At 37.0% G+C, this 22,062-nt stretch overlaps 1 protein-coding gene across 6 annotated transcripts in view; it reads right to left on the reverse strand.

Moving 5' to 3' along the window:
- Positions 1 to 22,062, reverse strand: part of FRMPD2 (FERM and PDZ domain containing 2) — a 70,043-nt gene that overhangs the window by 45,369 nt on the left and 2,612 nt on the right. For 2 of the 6 annotated variants that reach the window (XM_085228958.1, XM_085228963.1), the window contains exons 2-10: positions 14,828 to 14,956; positions 11,900 to 12,057; positions 11,651 to 11,716; positions 10,468 to 10,657; positions 9,534 to 9,656; positions 7,217 to 7,348; positions 4,075 to 4,159; positions 1,057 to 1,225; positions 587 to 658 (exon numbers count right to left, since the gene is read on the reverse strand). In XM_085228958.1, the coding sequence (XP_085085084.1) occupies positions 587 to 658; positions 1,057 to 1,225; positions 4,075 to 4,159; positions 7,217 to 7,348; positions 9,534 to 9,656; positions 10,468 to 10,657; positions 11,651 to 11,716; positions 11,900 to 12,057; positions 14,828 to 14,951 (1,119 nt within the window). In that variant the 5' untranslated portion in view covers positions 14,952 to 14,956. Of the gene's footprint in view, positions 1 to 586; positions 659 to 1,056; positions 1,226 to 4,074; positions 4,160 to 7,216; positions 7,349 to 9,533; positions 9,657 to 10,467; positions 10,658 to 11,650; positions 11,717 to 11,899; positions 12,058 to 14,827; positions 14,975 to 22,062 lie in introns of all 6 variants that reach the window. The other 4 variants (XM_085228962.1, XM_031554433.2, XM_085228959.1 and 1 more) reach the window with 3 other exon arrangements.

Genomic DNA, 22,062 nt, shown 5'->3' on the forward strand with positions numbered 1-22,062 from the left:
TCCTGCCTCCATTATCATAAATCATATCGTATCCCAAAAGTATCCTATTAAAAACAAACCAGCCAACAAGCAAAACAAAAACTGAAACAAGCAAACAAAGAAGAAAAAACAGGGAATCTCGACAAAATAGATTCTGCAATCATCAGTACTTGCTCTAGATTTGAAGATAATCCCAGTTTGTTTTTTTTCCTAACGTTTACTGCTGTAGGCCATCAGACTTTTCTTTATCTTATGAAAGGTAAAGGGTGCGCTTGCAAACTGGAGGAGTCCAATAAACTGGCTCTAGATGTCACCTTAGTAATTTGTTGTATAATCTTAGTCTCAAAAGTCTTGTACTAATGAGAGCATTCTTATCTGATAAAGATGAATTCAGCTATTTTCACAGCAGTCACTGCAACAGAGATAGTTATGCAGCACTGAGAATTAAATGGTCTGCTTTCAAGTCTCAGTACTTGTGCAGGAACTCTAACTCTGTTTGAAAAGAGGACATAACAAGAGTACTGGAGTGGGACTCAGATGAAACTTAGAAAGAGTCCCAACTCAAAGATCACAAAATTAGCTCCAGATTCTTAATGCTTGTACTTACCACAATTGATCCAGGCAGCTGTAAGGTCACTGGTGGTTCACTTGACAAAATAATGAATTCTGGACCTGAGAACTGTAAGGGGACAATTCAGAAATGTAAAAAATGTCTCTTTAGTATAACAAAGATTTGTAGCAATGGTACCAATTAAACCGATTCTGTTGATTGACATGATGCACCTAAATGACTTCAGGGACTTATGTGGTGTAAATGTTGATTTAAGACTTCCATCTATTGGAGCTCACTCCTGTGTATTTACTCTGAGGCCTAATTATGCTTAGTCTTTACATACAAGACCTTTCACTGCCTTTAGTTCTGAGTTATCACAACTGGATCATGACTAATCTGGACTCTGTCAGTTTAGAAGATTCAGCTGAAGTGATGACTCAGTAGCTAATATGCACATCATTAATGAATGACAACTGAACGAAAAGTTTCTCTTTAGTGATATTTACAGTTTGAGATCAGCTTACTCGTTTTTCATTAGTCACCTTTTCCTTCCTTTGGAACAAACATTTCTGTGATGTAGCAGCTGCTGTGTAGTCCTTTGTAGACACCGAGAAGGTGGAGCCTAAACTCAGCAGGTTGTGTCTGCTGTTCCTATGAGTTCCACCAGGGATTTCTTCTACAGCGCTGACTGACCTTCAAAGGAGATGTAACAGTGAGAAAGATATCCAGAATGCAGCAAAACAACACAGGCTTGTACCTTGTTAAGGTACATTGATGACAGAATCTTATGATAAGCAGGACAATGTCAGCTACAAGTTGTTACGTGTTGTTATCATTACTGGAAAAGAGATTATCAAATATAATATTAATGATGCAATTTATAAACAAATCAAAACTACTCTTTAATTCAGTAACAGTCCTTTCTTTTCTTCATTTGGTGAGCCAGATCTTGCTGGCCTAAGACCAGTGAAGGCAACAGGCACAGGAGTTAGCCCCATATATTTCTGGGGCTTTCTGGGAAGCCTACAGGAAGAAATCAATATCTCATTTAATGTTTTTTTTAAAAACAAAAAAGCTTCAGAAATAATATTTGTTATTACATTATTTAGAATTTTCCAGGAATGGGAATTAAATTATTTTAATGCTAATTCATTAGCATAAATTAATGTCTTGAGGAACTGAGGGAGTTTTCAGTTTAATTAAAAGATGTGTGAAATCTCAGATCAGAAAGTCATCTTTGTACTGTACTTTTAACCCATAAATTAATAGTATTTTCCATGTGAGCAGACAAATGTATGCCTAGAATAAGCTTGCAGTGTAATTAATGTATGCTTACTAATCAAGAAAAAATCATTACACAGTACAGAAGGAAAGGTCTTGTGATCATGGATTTTTGTTAATTATATTTTTAAGAAATGCCAAAATTACAACGAAGTAAGAGTTTTTTGTTGCTTTGTGGGTTTTTGTTTCTTTTGTCCTTTTGTTGTGTGTGTGATGGAGTTGCTTCAGAGAGCTAGAGAGTTTCAAAAGTTTTTATCAAATTTGTTGGAGTAGTTTCTATTTCTCTGCTTCTACAAATATACAAGTATTGTCGTTTCAAGCAATTCAACCTCAGAAAGATCATTTTACTATGAAATATCCCTACAAATAACCTCAAGTGATATTTGTGGGTATGAAAATGCTATTGGCTCACAACTCAAGAGATCGTATCAGAAAGACCATATTTTCCTATGGCAAACACTTCATGTTATTAGTCCTGCAGAGTGACAGATACCAGACTTGGCACCTGTATCTTCTTTATGTATAGGTTGTAGCCCTGCATAGACTGGTAAGCTTAAATTTAGGACTGTGAGATGTGAATGATGATGATTGGACTCCTTACAGGGTGTGATTACGTGAGTAAGTTTTATAGGCAGTAAATACTTTGTTTTCTGTTGGCTGCCTGACATAGGGAACCAGCAGGTTCCTAACAAATTATTTCCACTCTGCTGTTGTTATTGTATGTGAAACAGAGTCAGCAATAGTGCCAGAAATTCAATTGCAGGTGCCACAAAAGTGAGGCTTACAGTTCCTGAAGTTTTATGGGAAAGGGTTTGCTGGAAATTTGGAAAAGAGTGATCATCTTTCAGGAGAGGAGGGGAACATTTTCTTGTCAGCACTATTTTAGATCATGAATGTCAGGTTGATACCCAGATTGGTAGTCAGAAGCATGGAAGTTGCTCCAAAAACACTCAGTAAATGAATCTTTTACTGATATATTTGCCAGATGAGTGATGTATATATAGGTTTCAGTATACATATATATATGCATGTGTAGTTAGACACAGTTCTTCCTTCACAAAAGCTGCTACTGTAGTGCATCCTGCTTGTTTCAGGTTTAGAGGTACAATGAGGTATCTCCCATAAATCAGATTATCATGGCTGGTTTACCAGGAAGTTCAAACTGTTTATTTGGGATACATTTAATTGGGAATTGATCTAAATAGAGCATTTCCTGTGGGCTTTAATTACTCATGTCATGGTTAAAAGAAGAAACTCCTGATTAACTGGGTCAAGAACTCATTTTAAATGGGATGTCTGTAGGGATTATACAGTGGGATTCTGGTCTTTGTGGCGCCTAGAGGCTAACAGCACCTACATCTCTTCTCCATTTATTGAGTCTTGATTATAACTGCACCACGATAACACTTAGTCTAGAAAACTCTTACTTGGAAGTAGTGGTGTTTTAGCTGGCTTTTGAAAATGAGCTAGCATCAACTGTACAATCCTCTATTGTCCTTGCATATGTACAAGGCTACTGTTGTATTTCCAAGGCTGAAATGAGGCTAATTCTCCTGACAGACCAGAGGTCTTTACTGTTTATGTCCCCAGGTTACCTGTAACTCCTCAATAAAATACTAGTGCAGGTCTGGAAATAAGATTGACACAAGTGAGGTAAATCTGTCTGAGAACTGAGATGGAAATGAAAATAATCTACTGAAATATCGGTCATGCACAAGCATAGTATTGAATAGCCACTTCAGAACAGATCAGGCCTCTGCTAATGTGAGAGCAAGGCAAGACTCAGATGCAAAATCTGAATGAAGGCAAACAGGGACTCTGCAAAATGCCTTTCCAGTAAAAGCAGTGACTGCTCATACCTTTTTAACACTACACAACTGTGGAAGTTCTGTCAGGTTTTTCCTTTCCACAGTGTCTGAGTTTGGCAGTAGGGGCAGCTGTGTAATAGCTGTGCAACTATTTTGAGAGGACAGTAACATCTAGGAGAACAGTGGTGAAGACTGAAAGTGGATAATTTCAGTGTGCATGTTTTGTATGGATTGCTCAGGGCCGGAGCTCAATTTTCTTAAAGCATTTATACAATTTTGGTTAAAGCCAAACTGATCTTAGGTGCACTTTAATTCTAAGTAAATAGTACCTGTTATCATAACAGATTCAGTTGGTGATCCAGATATTTTCCAATAATGACATTGCCACACTAGCTCTCTGTTTCATTTGGTAATAAAACAGCCTCCGTTTTCAGGAATATAAGTTTTGATTACCTGTTTATGAAGAGCTTGTAGCTGCTTTGTGTCCTTGATCCACTAAGGGTGGGGTCCCATGACCTATGTGTCTGCGTAACTCTCCCTGAAAGGAATGAAGGAAGTGTCACAGTTCAAGAAATTGTAGCAGCTCTCTTAGGACAATTAGAATAAGCATAAAGTTTATACAGACCACCTTCTCTCTTATGGCCTTGCCTGGGCATGATAAATAACTATCTGATAAGACTATGTGAATACTACACCAGAAGTATTCCCCAGTTCTGTAGTCATTGTTATTTCCTCTTCGTAGCCCCTTAGGAGGATGTAATACAGAAAATAGATGCATGTGTATAATGCCCATTGTTTCCATATGCTTTCAAGTAATTTGTAAAACAGCTTTTGCTCTTCAGAAATTACCTACAGTATTCTTTCTTCTTCCATTTTCAGGTACAAAATCTGGGGAAATAAGCCATGAAACTTGTCTGCTTTAATAAGAGCAAGATATAAAATCACTGAAATTAAAATTATTTATACATAGTCCACTGGTTATTTGCTACATCAAGTATATTGTAAATGTTTTTACATCATAAAAATCTAGTAATGATATAGCATAGTTTGAGTTATGAGCAAATAAGATTTGTAAAATTTTTCACCTTCATTCAGTTTTGGTGCTAGATAAAGAATAAGCATTTCTTTGTCCCAGTAAAAGAAAAATAAAAAATAGAGACAGAACCAGAAAAGGTAATGCAAGTGGTAGTTTCGTGAATGCTTTTAGTAGCATCAGAGCTCTTTTAAATCCCTCAAGGAAGAGTGGTAATGTTAAATTTGTCTCCGCTTGGATCATTTCACTGATCTGATTTAAAGAACTCTGTATCAAATTATCACATAGACAGAACGATAGAGCTGATAAGTTAAGCTAGGATAGGACAGCTTTTCTTGCAGGTAAAGTATCCATAACTACAGCCTGAGACTTCTCTCTGAATTCCAGCATGAAAACACAGCGATAGATTTCAATGTACCAGTCACCAACTGCAATTTAACAACGTACAAAATCAAGTCACATTGCTAAAATGTTCATAAACTTTTTTTTTATGCTGCAAATGTTATCGAAAAAATGTAAGATATGAGATGAGCCTAATACTCAAGCCTAGTTACAAAAGTTAAGGTACAGTCTCATGTTCTAAAATGACATGATTTTTCATGAGAAAGCCTGCACAGTTATCTACTCAGAGATTTTACATTTTTGTGTATATATATTGTGACAAGAACATAACGTTTCCCTTAGTTTTCTCACTCTTAGCTGTTGTGGCATTGGTACAAGTTGGCTAGTTTCAGTGGCCAGACTGTCATGCTTTGATCATAAATCCAAACATTCCTGATGTTTAAGGTTAACATGCAGGCTTCAGAGAAGTTGACTCTGTAGATGATTAATTTGTTATATATTAAGCGAGCTTCTAAAGTCCAGTCTGGATAGAGATACTGATCTCTCTTTATAATGATGTTCTACCAGCTGGTAATGTTTCTTTTAGCAGAATAATGCCTTTTTTTTTTTTTAATACATTACCTCAGATAATAATGTCTGTGGAAAATAAGCACTCACATTCAAGTTTTCTTCCTACATTTTTAAAGGTTTTTATAACATTCTGAGTACTTCTGCCAGGGGTTCAGTGGAGACTGAGACACACTCAGGTTTACTGAAACAAGCCTTTCCCAAGTTTATGACCCAAATTTAAAAACAAACAAACAAACAAACAGGACTTTCAAAACAGTCTCCTGAGCTTGCTTTCACCATGTGTTGCTAGGTAAATGACTGACATGTATGAGCCTCAGCAGGACAGCCATGGTACCTTACAGGTATTTATTTGCTGCCATATTGAATGCAATTCTTGAGCAGCACCTTTCACAGGAAGAAAGTATCAACAGAAGCTGCATAAGTACTCTTGCCTTTCTCTTCTTTGGAACAGAGGGGTGAGAGGCTGCTCTACTTCTTTATTTTCCTAGGGTATATTTTATTTCTCTTGGTAGATTATCTCCTGGAAGACTTCCAATTATGCAGTGTGCACCCAAGTTTTCTGCTCTGTTTTTGAAGGAAATTAATTCTTTGAGATCAGACTCTATGCCTTTCATTTTTGCCTAGTAAATTTTAAACTTGTCAAATCTGAAGGAGAATGGGTAATATGTTCTTACAAATTTCATGATAGTCAGCAGCTATATATCAGAAACCAAAATTAATGCTCCCCAGAGAAAAAGCAAGCGAAACTCAGTAGTTATCTGTTATTTATGGCATCAGTGAACTTAACAGTTGGTGTGCATACCTTGTTGCATGATAACTGAGGTAGTCAATGTTAGATTTATTGCCTTAGCAAAGAAATTTCTGGGATGAAAGACACACACATGCTACAGAGCACATCTGAATCCCTGCCACACAGGAGATAAGATTTTGGCTACTAATGGACCCTGACTGATGTCTACCACAGTGTCTTCACTGAATGGATCCTCTGCCAAGCAGCTTCATTCATGCTGTTCCTGCTGAAATTCCAACCCTCATGTCTCTAGACAAACTAAGTCAGAAGAGCAGTATAGCAACCTGGCATTTATCACAATGAAAACAACATGCAGAACAGGAAATACACAATAGCTTTAGGACAAAATGATAACAAAACAAAAAGTGGTTTGTTTATTTGTTGTTGTTAGTTTGTTTGTTTTCTCTAGCTCTCAGTTTTAGTTTCTGAATGGACTTGAAGAAACATTATTCCCCACCATTGAAATGTCAGGTATTTTTCAAAGATTCAACTGATTTCAGTGCTGCTGTCTTGATATTGCCATCTACGTGGGGTAGCTGCATGGTGTCTCATCTGTTTCAAAACGCCAGGTGGCAGAAACATGCTGTCAGGCTTTGTCTGTGATCTGCTGAACAGCTTCATCTGGCAAAGAGGCATAAAGCAAGAAAGAGGTGATGGTGCTGCTTGGTAGGACACAGGTAAAAAGAAGTCCAGTATAAAAGGTTCTTCCCTGATGCTTAATCAAACATACCTCCCTAGACATGTAGCTACAAGGGCATGGGAGTTCCTGTCACTTGGCAGTATGTAGGTAGTTTCATGTTTTGGGGACCAAAAAGCAGAGTACATAGTTTAATAACAATAATCTTTCAGGAAAATCTTACCTCTTCTATGTCCTCGGTTAGAGAGTATCAAAGATGTACTTTCTGAAATGCTATTAGTGTCACTGTAGTCCACAGACAGTTGTCTGTAATCTTCTGTTGATCGACTATAATTCATTAATCTGGACCCTTTGTCTGGAAATAGAAAGGAAATAAGGTGAATCACACACTTCCATTGTAAATCATTGTATCTCTGTGATAAATGATAGCATAAATAACATTTGGCTTGACTAACTTTTACATAGTCCATGTTTGTCTGTCTTCTAACCCTGACTTCAGTTCCTTAAGGACTGAAAAAAGCTTGGTAATGTAATTCTACCTCTGGCCTTCCATAATCTTATTCTGTCTCGGTTATCTCAGTTCACAACCATTCCAAATAAAACAAATATAATATATTAATTGTATTCTGCATGCTTAACTGAAAGGTTGCAAAGTTAGATAACCCAGAAAGAAGATTTCCTTTCTTGTATTTGGAGGCCCGAAACCTTCAGCTATAAGCTACTCTTTCTGTGTGTTAAATGGACAGTGCCTAGGCATAATCCATTATCAGAATCAGCTGCAAAAATTCCATTAATAATAGGCTGGGTCTACTCAGCCTGGAGAACAAGAGGCTGAGAAGGGATCTCATCAACGCTTATAAATATCTTTAGTGTGGGAGTCATATGGATGGGGCCAGGCTCTTTTCAATGGTGTGCAGCAATAGAACAAGGGGTAATGGGCAAAAACTAGAACACAGAAAATTGCACACAAACATGCAAAATAACTTCTTTACTGTGAGAGTGACAGACTACTGGGACAGGCTGCCCAGAGACACTGCGGAATCTCCTTCCTTCTCTGGAGATATTTGAGACCCGTCTGGAAGCTTTTCTGTTCAGTTGACAGTAGGGACCCTGCTTTAGCAGTGGGGTTGAACTTCATGACCTCCACAGGTCTCTTCCAACCCTTATAATTCTATGATTCCATGATTCTATGATTCTATGATTCTATGACTCTAAGACTCTATGATTCTGTGATTAAGGAGTAATCCTAAATATTGCTGTTGCAGCCTAACTGTACTTTGGCTGCATTTTCTCTTGACTTCTTCCAGAATCTCAAAAGCTGGTCATTTTTAACTGAAATTAAAAAAAAAATAAATGAAATGTTGCCTTATAATGTTTGGCTCACACATTCTCAATGTAATTGACATACCAATTCATTCAGCAAGCCATATTGCTTGACTCACTAGAAAACAAAGAACTCATCCCAGATACATAATCACTGGATCCAAGAATTGGAGTCTATTAGGCAGCTAAGAATGGGACCATCCCTTTGGGCAGTAATTTCACCAGCTTAAGCAAAAATGAATTTATAAACTGAGTTCCTGAATCACTATCATTTAAGGGTGCATTGGCTTTAAATTTTCAAATGGATCTCCTTTTCTTCTGATGAACATCTAATAGAGAAGTTGCATAGAAATTTAACCATGTGCTTAATTCTAGCTGAAATTAATGGAAAATATATGTGATTTGCCAAGCAGTTATTGGATTGTCCATAGACTTAATGCTGAGCATCCAAAAAAATCTGTACATCTTGGGCCAGAATCAACCCTTCCCTTGTCCCAAGCCCAGAGATTTCTGTTAAAGAGAAGAGTCCAATCAAGATAAAAAGAGAAAAGAATTAGAACTCATCTGAATCTGAAATACATACTTAGTTATAATTGGAGAATTACTGAGGAATAAGTAAATCTTGATTTTAATCAAATGAAATGTGAAATCAGTGTATGTTGGCTTATATATATGGTGAGCAGGATTTAGCCTTCTGTCTTGAAATTACTCCAGCAATATATGTGTGAAATTACAAAACATATTTTGAACAGAGAAATGGAACTAAAACATTAAAAAGAAGTCACAAATCTTTGTTTGAGTAATCAAACAGGAAGGATAAATATATCCTCTTTAACGGCCATACGATATCATCACAGAATTCCACTCTTGATCTTTGAAAGTATACTGAAGTGTAGAGAGCAAAGAAGCAGTGCTGAAAGCACTTTTGTTTTATATGCAGTTCTTATGCAAACTGCTTTAAGAGTCAAATATGTGCAAGCTGATTTGTTATCATTGCTTCACAGCCTTCAGACTACAGTTATTTGAGAAAATAAGAAACAGAAATCTTGCTGACTTGCTGCAGAGTCTTTCCATTATTAAGTCATTTAAACGTAAAGCAATAAATATGCTATTCAACACTACATGTAATCAGAGCAACATGAAATTAGACTATTCATCTGACTTGAGAGAGAGTCAAAAAAAGCTGTTAGGCATTTCAGGTTAGAGGTTTACTTTACCTTGGTGAAAATTCATCTGGGAGAACAGTGGTGAGGTGTCTGGTATTTTCTCATGTAGTCTCTTCCTTATCACATGACTTCTATTAAGCTGAGAAGTCGTACTGTCTTCAGTGGCTACTCGTTCTACCTAGAAAACAATGGTACTGCAAGTCAATGTCACGTGATATATGGACTTCAGACTGTCATTAGGAAGTGATTCTTGCCCTCTGCTGATTTGCATTTTGTAAGCAACTTCATTTTCTTAGGCAGGCTTCACAAAGCAGGACCGACCTTTGAGGGCTTAGTGCTTTTTTGCTGGATGTTTAAGGGATACCTTCTGTTGCAGTGGGAAATAGAGTAATAGCACAGGGGAAAAAGTCCCCTCAGAATGCTAAGGAATACCTGTTGAAAGCAGAAGAAATATTTGCAGTGTGTTTCAGTTTCATTCAGCTTGTCAACAAAAATTGTTTGCTGATATTTCAGAGCTTGAAAAGGACTCAGGTGTTCACTTATTTAAGGCTTCATAGTCAGGCAGGGTTGTACTGTAAATGTTCTTCACCAGCTAAGAAAGTTAAATGAAATTCTCAATGTGGTATAAAAGTGTTTCCTTTGAATATCACAAAGAAAGTCTGAAGCCAAAGTGGTAATGGGAAAATCTCTCTTGTGTAAAGTCCATTCATTGGTGAATACGAAGTCTCAGTAGAGGTTAAGATAGTTTCAGTTATTAACCAAAGGAAAGACTTATAGAAATCCAGCTTTTGCAGTCTGAAGACTGCAAGTGCAAAAGCTGGATGTCTATAATTTCCCAGGAATGTGGTGTGAGACATGATTTTGTTGCTTTTTTAGCTCATACACATACCCACTCAATTTCCTGCATAGAAGCCTAGAAACAAGTCTCACTTTAGCTCAGACAAGCACACAATGAAAAGGAGATTATTAACTAGGAGAATAGTACCTACCTCACTGACACTTTCCAGGACAAATTGGACCATTTTCTTTATGTAGATATTTGCTGGTAAGGAAGAAGATTCTTTCTGATGAGCTTCGCATACTTCCAGAACTGACTCAGGAGAAAGTCTTTTATGTGGCAGATCTTCACACAGTGTTAGTAACAGACTGTGTAATTGGTCACTCAGCTGGAGGGACTGAGTCAACATGGAGGTACAGTTAAATCACACCTCACAGTGGTCTGAAATCCTGTCTAAACTGGGATCACGTACTTCAGTAAGGCTTTCATCACGAGTGAGAAATGGGCACTAACTTCCTTTAGACTTGGGGACAATCCTGGACAGGCAGTAAAACAGCACTAAATGGAGTCTCTAATGGGATATAAGGTAGCCTTGAAGGGAACTGGTATATACAAGGAGGGTCATCAGTCTGTACAGAAGCTTCCAGGTGATAGCCAGCAGCTTGGTCTGCTCCATGTCTTTGCTAATTAGACTGTGCATCATAAAGATTCATGTAATAAGCATTTACTTAAAAAAGTTAAGGAGTTACATAAGCCAAAACTGTTGCCATAGAGACCAGATACTGAAATTTTAGAGTCATTAAACTTACGAAGTCTTTTCCCTTATACCATGTATAACCTGTAAAACCTAGTGCTTTCTGAGATAAGAGCACGCAGTCAAAGTATGGGTATAGAAATGAAGTGAAATGTGTGCTGCAAATTTTTGAAAAGATTATGAACAAGCAAGAAATGCGAAGTTTTACTTAACAATAGAACGTTTATTCCATCATCTCATCCATTCTTTGAAAAAACACATGTGAAGAACCAGAATCATTTGAAAATGATGATTTTCTTTCAGCTCTAACTATCTTATTAGGAAATTTCTTATTATGGTCTTTGAATAAGTAATCTTTACTTTTAAAAGAAAATTAATCGTAATAGAAACAGTTCTGCTTTTCAAAAAGGAAAAATAAAATAAAGAAAGGAGAGATAAGAGGCCTAACTAAATTCCTTATCTGCATGAATTGGTATTTTTTACAAAGTCTGTGCCTTTATACAAACATTCCAATCAGCCATATTCTTTTTAGTGAGACTTCATGTTTTACTGAGACTTCATGTTACACTTCTCAGTCTTTGAACATACCAAGAGTGAGATAGAATAAAAGAAAACAAAAATGTTTATATTACTGGCCTGGTTTGGAGGAACCTGATAGTCTGCTGACCAATAGAGGGTCATTCCTAAGGAATACACCAACATCTGTCAAAACAGAAAGGGAAACCTTTTATGAAATCTTTATATATAAATCTTTCTAATTGTAGCCAGATTTGTTTAATATCATTAGAAACCAATTTTGACAGTAGATACCTGGTACACTGCATGAAACCCCACAACTTTGTCTTCACAAGGTCTTATCAAGATCTTTTTTGTAGTATACCTTACCTTCGTTAGTCCAATGCGCTGGTTTTTATTCTGTCTGTGGAGTAATTCTGGTGCGCTGAAAGGGATAGCTTCTGTCTGAGATGCATTGTTTTGGAAGGACAGATTTCCTTCAGCAGACAGTACTACTGACCATGGACAAATCACACAGATGGCAGGGTCTGAAAAATGGTAAAGAAGATAATGGAGTTCTTGTGGATTTCAGTGAGTTGAGAAAATCATATTGCTGGGGTACGCACAGCTAAATCCATCACTAAGGCTTCCAGAAGACATACTCTGAAGTGCGTGTAGTAGTATTCTTTTATGCCTCGCTGATTTTGTCGCCTGGAATTCAGTGATTTAAGATTTGATTTTATCCCTCATAATTCCACATATGAAAACAATATATTGACTTTCCTAGATTTCTGAAGCCTAAGAAATCACATCCCATCTGCAGATTCTGGTTGCGATATTGTCATATTTAGTAAATGCAAAGCACAAAAAAAAATGTCAGAAAGGTAGAACACTTCTTTTAATACAGCACAAATACTTTGAAGGTGACATTTGAAAAAGAGCTGAATTTAGGTTCCATTAAGTTACATGACCTTGGTACAAATTTCTGAGGTGATATTTTCTTTGTCCATGTATTGCTTGTAGTGCTATCACCTGTAAGCTTTTGGTTAAGAGGGAACATCATTTCCAATTATCTTCAGGGAAATTTTGTACTAGGATGCAAGCATGAAAACTTATCCTAGGTTCTGCCAGTAATGTGAGAAGCTAGATACTTTGCATTAATCACATTCAGTCCATCTCGCTATATTTCAGCTCTATTAAGAGAGAGAAAGGGTATTTTAAACAAAAGTGTTTTCAAATGATAAATATTGACCCCTGAACCTGTCAAGGCTGTGAGGACACTGATGGGCCTTAGTGGCCCCAGCTGGTCTTATTTGGACCCTACCCTCAGCCTTGCCCAATGGCTGGTTGCTTCTTAGAAAGTGTTGAGTTCTCCTTAAAAAGATCCATGGCATATTCAGTGATCTGAACCAGAAGTGGAAGCAGGAGGATGTGCAGTCTTCTGCAAATCCTACATGTATGCATGCATATGTTAATAGAATTTGGCGAAAAACATCCAAGTGACTGAGTTAAAATATCATTTAAAAAAGCATGACAAAATGTCTAAGATTTATCTGTTTACTTAGAAAGAGGAAAATCTGCATTAACTATGGAAACATTTGGATGGAGTGTTCCTGGAAACATAGGTATATATATGTTTTTAAAGTTGGCTATTAATCCACTCTTTTCAGTCTAGGTAGGAAGAACAGAGACTATTAAAATCTCTATAGGTGAAGACTTTGGAACCGTGCTGTAAATGCTTTGGTATTTTTACATTTTAAAAATTATATATTAAAGCTACATGGCTACTTAATTCTTATGCATGGGGACCTTTTCACCGGGAATGTGGAACAAAGGTTAAAAGTGTTGAGCTGGTAACTTATATACTACTAGGAGGTTTGTATAGCTGGAGTATCCAAAGATTCAAGACTTACAGGCCATATTTACAACAGTTAAGACATTTATTTTTTAGAAAATTGAAGGTCGTAAAATTATCAGCTTGCCTTATCCTTTGATCCTCCCCCATTTCTGTAGTGTTGTATTCAAATGCAACTAGAACATGCTAGGAAATGACTGTGTTCTAGAAACAGATAGCCAGCTTGATCTTTAATCTCAATTAAGATTACCTGGTTTTGTGTAATGTTGGCCAGCCAACCAGTCAGAATGCCTGCATGACTAGTCTGCACCCAAACCAACACATTGGAAATACTGCTATAGCCATTTGGTACTGACCAATGTCAGGTCTAGCAGATCAAGTACACTGCAGCACAAATGTGGCAATATTTGCCCCAAGAAGAGCCTGATTCCAGAAACAATACAGCTGCAAATATGAGAAGTGGAGACAGAGATATATCTTAGTTGACTGGGCTGTTACTGTGCAAAGACAGTTTACTTTTGCTGTCCTCCAAGACTTCCCTGGACCACTGAGAATTCAGCTTCAGAATGAGTCAAACTTGGTATCACTCTGAACTAGAGCTCTTTAAAGTTATGACTGGGCAACTTTGCACCACATCTATATATATTATATATATTTTTTTTTTATTTATTTATTTTTTTTAGTAAGATCTGAAGAGTGTAGGGTTGGCTTAGTGTCTGACATGCAGTTAATAAGCTGTGATGGACCTGAGCTGAATTTATCCAGGTAGGTATTTCTGTGTTGCAATCCTTTCCATGTTCCTAGTGCCTAGTACGGCTAGATCAAAGAATCATAGAATTAGAGCAGTTGGAAAGGACCTATGGACACCGTGTAGTACACTAGATATTTGAGAACTGATGATTCGGTCAGCTTGACATAGTGCTCCAGACCATTAAAATTTGGTTGTTAATAAAAGTTCACCCTTCCAGCTATAGCAGAAGTTACATATCACTTGCTTGAAAGTCTTTTAGTGAGAGATGGAGGAGCTATGTGAACTTACTTGTCCTCCTCCTCTCTCACTTCTTGAAGGACATGATTCTAGCTAGCACTGCACTTTCTGTGTGTATGTTTTTCAGACATTAGGAAGGACAACTCTGTCCTGTTCCACCATCTATAGCTCTACTTTAATTTATTTCTGATGTATAATTTAGAAAAAAGTGGCTGCGTGAAGACTTGCATGTTGGCACAGCAGTTTGCATGCAAACATAGCTTCACTGAAAGGTTTCTCATCTATATTAGAAATATGCTATTATTGCCATTAGTATCTTTTGTCTCAAAAAACAAACAAACAAAAAACATGAACATACCAACAAAAACAAAACAAAACAAAACAAAACAAAATGAACAACCCCCTCAAAGTAATCATTTAAATACCAAAATAGCTTAAGGAGGAGTTTCGAACAGTAAGATACTTTTCATCTCACCTTTGTGAAGGTCTTCAAGAAGCTGCAACGTAGACAGGTACAAGAGTGCCCATATATCTTCCTCCTCTAAAGGGCTTCCTTTGGCCCACAGGACCTCTGCCAGTGTTGCACAGGAGCTGCTCATGCCTGCTGTAATAGGAAGCAGATCTGGAACAGCTAGAGTAGACTGAAGTGCTTGTAGCAAGCCCTACTGGTTACAGCTCAGCCCTGCTCTCACGATAAGAAACCTTTTTTGAACCACTCTGCTTCTTTGTTCACAAAAGACAGGAATAATTTATCCGTGTCTTCATCTTAGTAAGAGTAAATAAAGGAGACTAAGTGACTTCCTGTCATATTTCTCAGCCCTTTCACTCATTGTTTCACAACATTATGTGGGGCAAATTATTTTTACTCTGGATATCCTTTATGTTCAGTTCAGACTTTATGATTGGTTATGTGAATGAGAGGGCATTGATTTTGCTGTTTAATTGGGTGCCCTTGTCTATAAAAACACAATTGTGATAATCTTAGACAAAAAGAATGACAAAGCAGAAGAGATGCACTGTAACATAAAGGATCTATAAACACAATTAAGCAATTATGTTTCATTCATTGCTCAGGTTGTAAAAGCTTGTAGACTTACTGGATTCATTGATTGAACATTTTCATGATCTGACAGGTAAGACTTGGAACTTGCAGTTCATTCTTACTAGCATACATATAAACTTTCTTAATTTCAGTGAACCAAATTAAAAAGTAATTCCCTCTGCATGCTGCTGAATAGCAATGCAGTGGTTCTCAGAATGCTGTTTATTCCCTGACAGGTGCATTAGAATTGGTGTAGTGTGAGAGAATGCTGGTCCTCACCATCTCCATGTTTTTTCTCTGCTGCAATGAAGTATCATGTTATTTAGAGGAAGGCATCCTCTAAATCGTAATTTAATATCTTACCAATTGGAAAAGGTAACTACAGTCTTCCTCTTGACTTGAACTGTAAAAGCTTTTTCTCCTCAGATGTTTTACCATACTAAGTACTGTCAAAGATTGTTCTTCATAAATGGGCTTTATATTCCCATTTCATCAGTTTCACATTTCGGTAATGTACTAACCTAGGTATAGCTGCTCTAAGTTTACACATCTGTAAGGAAAACTTATTCCAGGGTTAAAATTTGCTAACAGTTTATGTAATTAATTTTGGTTTTGCCATTGCTGTCCTGTAACAGTGATCTACATTGTATGATGTATAAATAGAGGCTTACTGAGAGAAGTAGGAAGTGATCCATCCATTGCTTTGTGATGTTGTCATTTTCTATAGACCACAAAGTGATGACACTTGAGCCCAGAATGCTGTTATTATGTTATAGGATTGCAAGTGCTACTGTGAAATAACTTCAGTCAAAGCATGAAAACACATCTTCCCTCCAGCATTTCTTCACCCTCAGGACACAGCCCACTTACTGTTTCCATTTGCTCTCTGCCTGAAGTGAATTTACTGTATCTTACAGGTAATTTTTTCTCTGTCTACCATTTATTATGCAGCTTTCAAGGGGTCACTGAAAGAGCATTGCAATGTTCTGCAGGACAAACATGTTGTTGATTAATAGACTTTTTAGACTTTGCTTCATGGAGTCTTGTCCTGGTTCACTAGCATCCATTCAAGGAAGCACAACACTGGAAGAACGACCCCTGTTGCAGTCACTGTGGGATTATGAGCCAACATTTTAAACAGAACCAGAATTCTAATTTTAGCCTGTGTGCCTTCAAGAGATAGTAAAGCTTCTTAAGAACCTAACCTTAATTAGAAGAGACAGACAAAGCTTCTTAATCTAAGTCATCACCATCCCCCTTAATAATAAATTACTGTGATAGCATTTCACTTAACCCTGTGGTACTGGGACTAAGCAATCAATTCACATCCCCAGAGCTAGAATCTGTGTGGCTTCTCCATGTGAGTAATCCACCAGCCTATACTTGCTGCTGTTTTGTTCGAGATTGTTTTGGAAGAAGAAGCACTGAATCCTCTATTTTAGATGGAAGTGCTTATACAAAGTCATTTCAGTGCTGGTATCTTTAAGTAACACAAATTACTCAAACTAGCAGTTATCTGGAGTCCAAACATTACACCTTTATAGAGACAAGCGAAAACAGAAGTTACATCAGAGCTGTTAAACTTTGGTAGTAAACTTTTTTTTTTAAGGGTAGATATAGTGTCTCAGACCACAGCTGAGTGTGAATTAAATGAATTCTGCTAGCAACTATGTACAAATTTTTTTCAAAAAAAAAAAAAAAAAGATTAAGCTGTATGGCTATGGAAATAAGAATCTCTTTAAGGTGTAATAAATTACTGCTTTAACATGATATAGAATTAAGTAATATGTTATTTTAAAAGCAAATTGGCAATTGATTTTTAAGCACACTCAGAATGCCCTGTAATTGTGGGCTGTATTTTTAACTTCTGGTTTTCAAGAACAGCATAATGTGATGTTTCACAAAAATGTAACAGTGAATGGTTGGGGAAAAAAAATATTTTTGTAACCAACTTAGGCTGTTTGTTTGATATGAGAGTATAAGTGATAAAAAGATATGATTACCATTGTAGCACTGTATGTATTGAAAGTATTTAAATTCAGTAAAAGCTGTGATCCAGAACCAAACAGATCTGACCTTCAAATAAGCTAACAGTGTTAAGGCAAAGCAGACAAATCAGGGGGCAACAAGGAGATATGTTGCTAACCTTGCAAAAAGGGACTAGCTTGTTCACATGATTGTCACTTGATCTCTTAATTGTCACTTGGCTGTAACACTGTGCATTGGGAAGTGATGCTAGATCTAGTTGAGTCTGAAGGGAAAAATCAGAACAGCAGGATGCAATCACCCACTGTGGAATTTGGCCAGGATATAGGGGTTAGTGTTTTACTGCTTGGGAAAGGTATCAAAGGGTTTTCATCATCTACTTGTACTTGTCTGTGATGTCAAAGACAAATCTTCCATTGACAAGGTAGAAGTATCATTAATGCCATCCAAATGGGCAAATTAACCTAAAACAGTCCTCCCATTCTCATCTTTGCAACAAATATTCATTCATTACATAGGCAGCCTCAAGTCAATAATTTTCCTCTGCAAAAATTTAACCTACCCTTCTGGCATGGATATGAAAGATGAGGCTAACCCATCATTTTGCCAAAAACAACCTGTTCATGACATTTCTTTTCAAATTTGTTTTAGTCCACTTCAGTACATTTTGTTTTATCCTATATTCATGTTTTCCCTCAAGCAGTGATTGAAATTTAGCATCAATGAAAGAAATGGAACTGCTTATTAAAGATGATGAACTAAAGCTTTGCATCTGAATTTAACACATAATAACAGTCACAAAAGAGTAATTTTATATGTGAGGGTCACTTAATGTGCAATTTCGCTTTGTTATATTTGGCAGTCTTAGTAAAGTATAAGTGAGCAACTTAGCTTTTGTCAGCCTTCATCTTTACTGTTGCTGCTTTGTTGACTGCATAAAAATGACAAAAGAGCAATTCTGGGGGGGGATAGGAGCAAAGAAGGGCACATCTAGATTCCTAGCTGAATGCCAGCCCTTTTTCACAGAAATCTATTGGCTAGAGTTGTGGAATTTGTTCAGCTGTGAAATTGTTTTCTGCAGAATCAAAGTATTAATCCATTACCTGGATGGTAGTGAAAAACGAGGTGAAAAAGAGAGATCACAGGACAAACCAGTGAATAAGATGGTGGAGGAATAATTTTTAGGTTTTGGAAATATCAGATCTTTTTTTTCTGGTGTACTTTTAAAGACATGAAGCAAGAGCACATTTGCCCCATTTAGGCACCTTGTAGATAGAAGAACAAAGAATTAAACTTGGGCAGGAGCCAAGCATTCTGTGAACTGAAAGCTTTCTATCACAGCAGAAATGCCTTTCAATTTTCACGGTCTGAAAGACATTCTTGCAAAGTTCTTGCCTTTCTTCTGTCTGGACATCCAGCTCAACTTAGATATTCTATCCTGTATATTGAAAAATACATGGCTATCCCTTTCAGCTTTTAAACTGCTGAGGGGTATAAACAGTGGTAGATTTTGTAAACAGCTGTGCCTGAGGAAATAGCATTTCCTATGTATGGTTTGAACATAAATATCTATCAGAGGCCATCCGCTAGAGGAACTAATTGGTTTTGACACAAGTGAACCAGTGAGAGGCCACACAAGGAGGATCTGTGACAAAACTGAGAGGTTCCTGCTCAGCCTCTAAGCCACTGAGAGTGTGAGGGGTTGCTTGGAGTGACAGGCAAATGGGACAGGGCTTAGGGACTCACCTCTTCCATTTGCACCACTATACCCAGAAAAAGTCTGCATGCAACAGTACTTGCAACCTGGTGCAAACCTACTTCACATGCAGACACCTTAAGCTGGCTGATATTGATTTTGCTTAATTTAAGCACTATGCTGTGTGGAAGTATCTAAATCTCCAACTTCCAAGGACAGCCTCAGAGGCCAGGAAGTATTCCTTCTTGCTGAAGGACACATCAGTAAAACTATGCGCATGTCTAGGAAAGGCGGTCTTTAGCCATCAAGATACAATATTTTTCTTAGCTTTCTCCCTTTCAGCTGTTGTTCTCCAACTCCTTTGCTATGTCTAGCACTCTCTGTCTGCCTGTCTAAAATCACCTCCTGGAAGTGACCAAGGAGACACAAGCATGCTTCTGTATAGCCCACGGTAAAACTTGTATTGGTGGCAGAAGGATGAAGTGGGGAAAAACTTTTTAGAAGCCAAAATTTAAGGCAGAAAACCTCGGGTTTATTCTGCAATACAATTGAGATTTTATTTTATTTTATTTTATTTTATTTTATTTTATTTTATTTCATTTCATTTCATTTCATTTCATTTCATTTCATTTTTTTAATTGAGCAATCTGTTTTCAAATCTAAGCTGACCAAATGCCAGAAAAGTTGCAACTTGAAGTGATGTTTTCCTTGGATTTTAAAGGGCTAACAGACTGACTTTAAGGGCTGAAAATGTTTGGCTGTTGTATGCCTTATGTCTTATGCCTAAACTGCAGCTCTGGAACACTATCTCTCAACTCCTTCAGGCTGAGTCAGGGTCACCTCTTTCTTTACACAGCTCAGATAGCAGTAAGGGGAGCATGAAGAACTACCTGCTATGGTATTGTCAGAGGTCCCACAGAGCTTGTGGTTAAGACCTTGTGTACCATTGCCTCAGTATGAAATCCAGATCCATTCAACTCTATTGCAAACTCCTATCAGCAGCAGCGAGTCTAAGCTTCTGTTCTGTATTCTGTCTGCATACGGGAGTAGGGAAGATCAGTAAGTGTCAGCACTTCTAAATGTACCCATTGAGAGTATATTTCTCAAAACTAAACTGTTTCAATGTTTAGTACTTGAAAGAAAAAGCTTGATTTTTAGGAATATCCCCAGTTTCAGTTATGCAAATACTCTGGCACACCAAGGTGTGGGCTTCAAGCTAGATAAAATCAGCGTGTCTATCCTATCTTTTGATTTTCCTCTGTGATTCCACCCTTCAAAGATTAATACCTTATGGTCACGCTTCTTCTCTGAAGTACCTTATTTTTAAGAGAAGCCCAGTGGTGAATTTGTAGCTTTACATCTTTATGGAACAAGAGTTCAGAAACTTCAAGCGGGATTGAAAATTAATTGAAGACTAGAAGTGAATTAAAACACAAATAACACAAATAATATTTGACTAAGGGCAAGACAGATGCTTTTTAAATATCAAGTGTTCCAGGTACCCAGAGGAAAGCTCTTACAGTCTATCTCAGGACATGCTGTTCAACAAATCAAACTTGGAATACAAAATTAGAGGGGATAAAAATAGTTAACATTTGGATGGAGCTATAGTTTTAAAACCATCAGCAGTAATTCCACAGTAAAACTGCAGAATTTATGAATGATATCTCCTGAGCCCAACAGTCTGCTGATGAGGCATGATGAAGGCAGAGCAGTTCCTGTAGGCACAGCTGCAGGAGGAACAGCAACAGCAAGCATCCACCTCAGTACTGACACAAACCTGAGTCAAGACCTGAACCACCACCCTGGTCTCGATGGGAAGCAGCTTAGGAAAGAGGTGTCAGCCTTCAGGATGATGGATGACTAGGACAAGATAATCAGAAAATACTGAGGAGGCACTGAAAACTGGGATCAAGCTGTCTGTCAGTAAGGACCCTAACCCAGTTTTGTTTTGCAACTGATTCATAACAATCCATGCTACAGCAATGTGCAATTGGCTACAGACAAAAGATCACTTCAGCCTGTAACCATGTTATGCTGACCATGTTAAAAATGCTGTGAGCTGTTGATAGTGCCTGACTCCATCTGCTGTGTTGGTAGCAGCTCTCATTGAATGTTTCAGGCTACATTTAGTGCTTGAAGAACAATGCTCTTATGAAAGACAAATACATGCTTATCAAAATAAAATATAGAAATGATTTACTAAGAAATGACAACTAAGTATAGAGCTATTATAGGCACTATTCATCTATGCAGTTTAAAATTGAAAGCCCGAGTAAATTATGAAACAGAAAATATATTAAAATGCAGTTAAAATTGAATTAAGTGAATGTTTTTCACTATCAACAAACTAACGACTGTTACTGATAATCATAGAGGAAATACAGAAAAGCTGTATTGAAAATAAATGCAATATCTTAATAATACTTATATGAATATCTTAGAGGAATAAAAGGAAATAATCTAGGAATATTAGATGCTCTAACTGTGTACTTCTATATTTTCAATGTCTATCTTAAACTTTGACTTCTTTTATAATACATCATAGGACCACTGCAGTAACCCTTTAAAAAATCTTAAATCAATTCTTGACTCATGCTATCATTTACATGTTAACATATTTTTAACCTGGAAGTAAGGATAACAACCAGGTAAAAAGCTAAATAATTGGCAATTTCCTTGCTTAAGTACAGTTCACTATATTTCAGTGCTGCTTTCTATACAATATGTATTATTTTTAAGTATATTAAAATTCAAAAGAGACTGAAAAGAATAAATATCTAGTTTAAAATTAATTTCAATCATAAACTGATTTATTCACGTGTACCATATGCAAATTGTATACTCTGACTCACTGTACAATTGTTGCTATGATTTTTGAGAGAATACATTGACTTCTGCATACCAGAGAGATAAATTCCACTAAGTATGAAATTCAACTCTCTGGAATGTACAGCTGAAACTTATGGGGTTTTAATTTGAATAA

Source organism: Meleagris gallopavo, chromosome 8 (assembly GCF_905368555.1).
Source record: "Meleagris gallopavo chromosome 8, MGAL_WU_HG_1.1, whole genome shotgun sequence".
In the NCBI taxonomy this organism is placed as follows: Eukaryota; Metazoa; Chordata; class Aves; order Galliformes; family Phasianidae; genus Meleagris; species Meleagris gallopavo.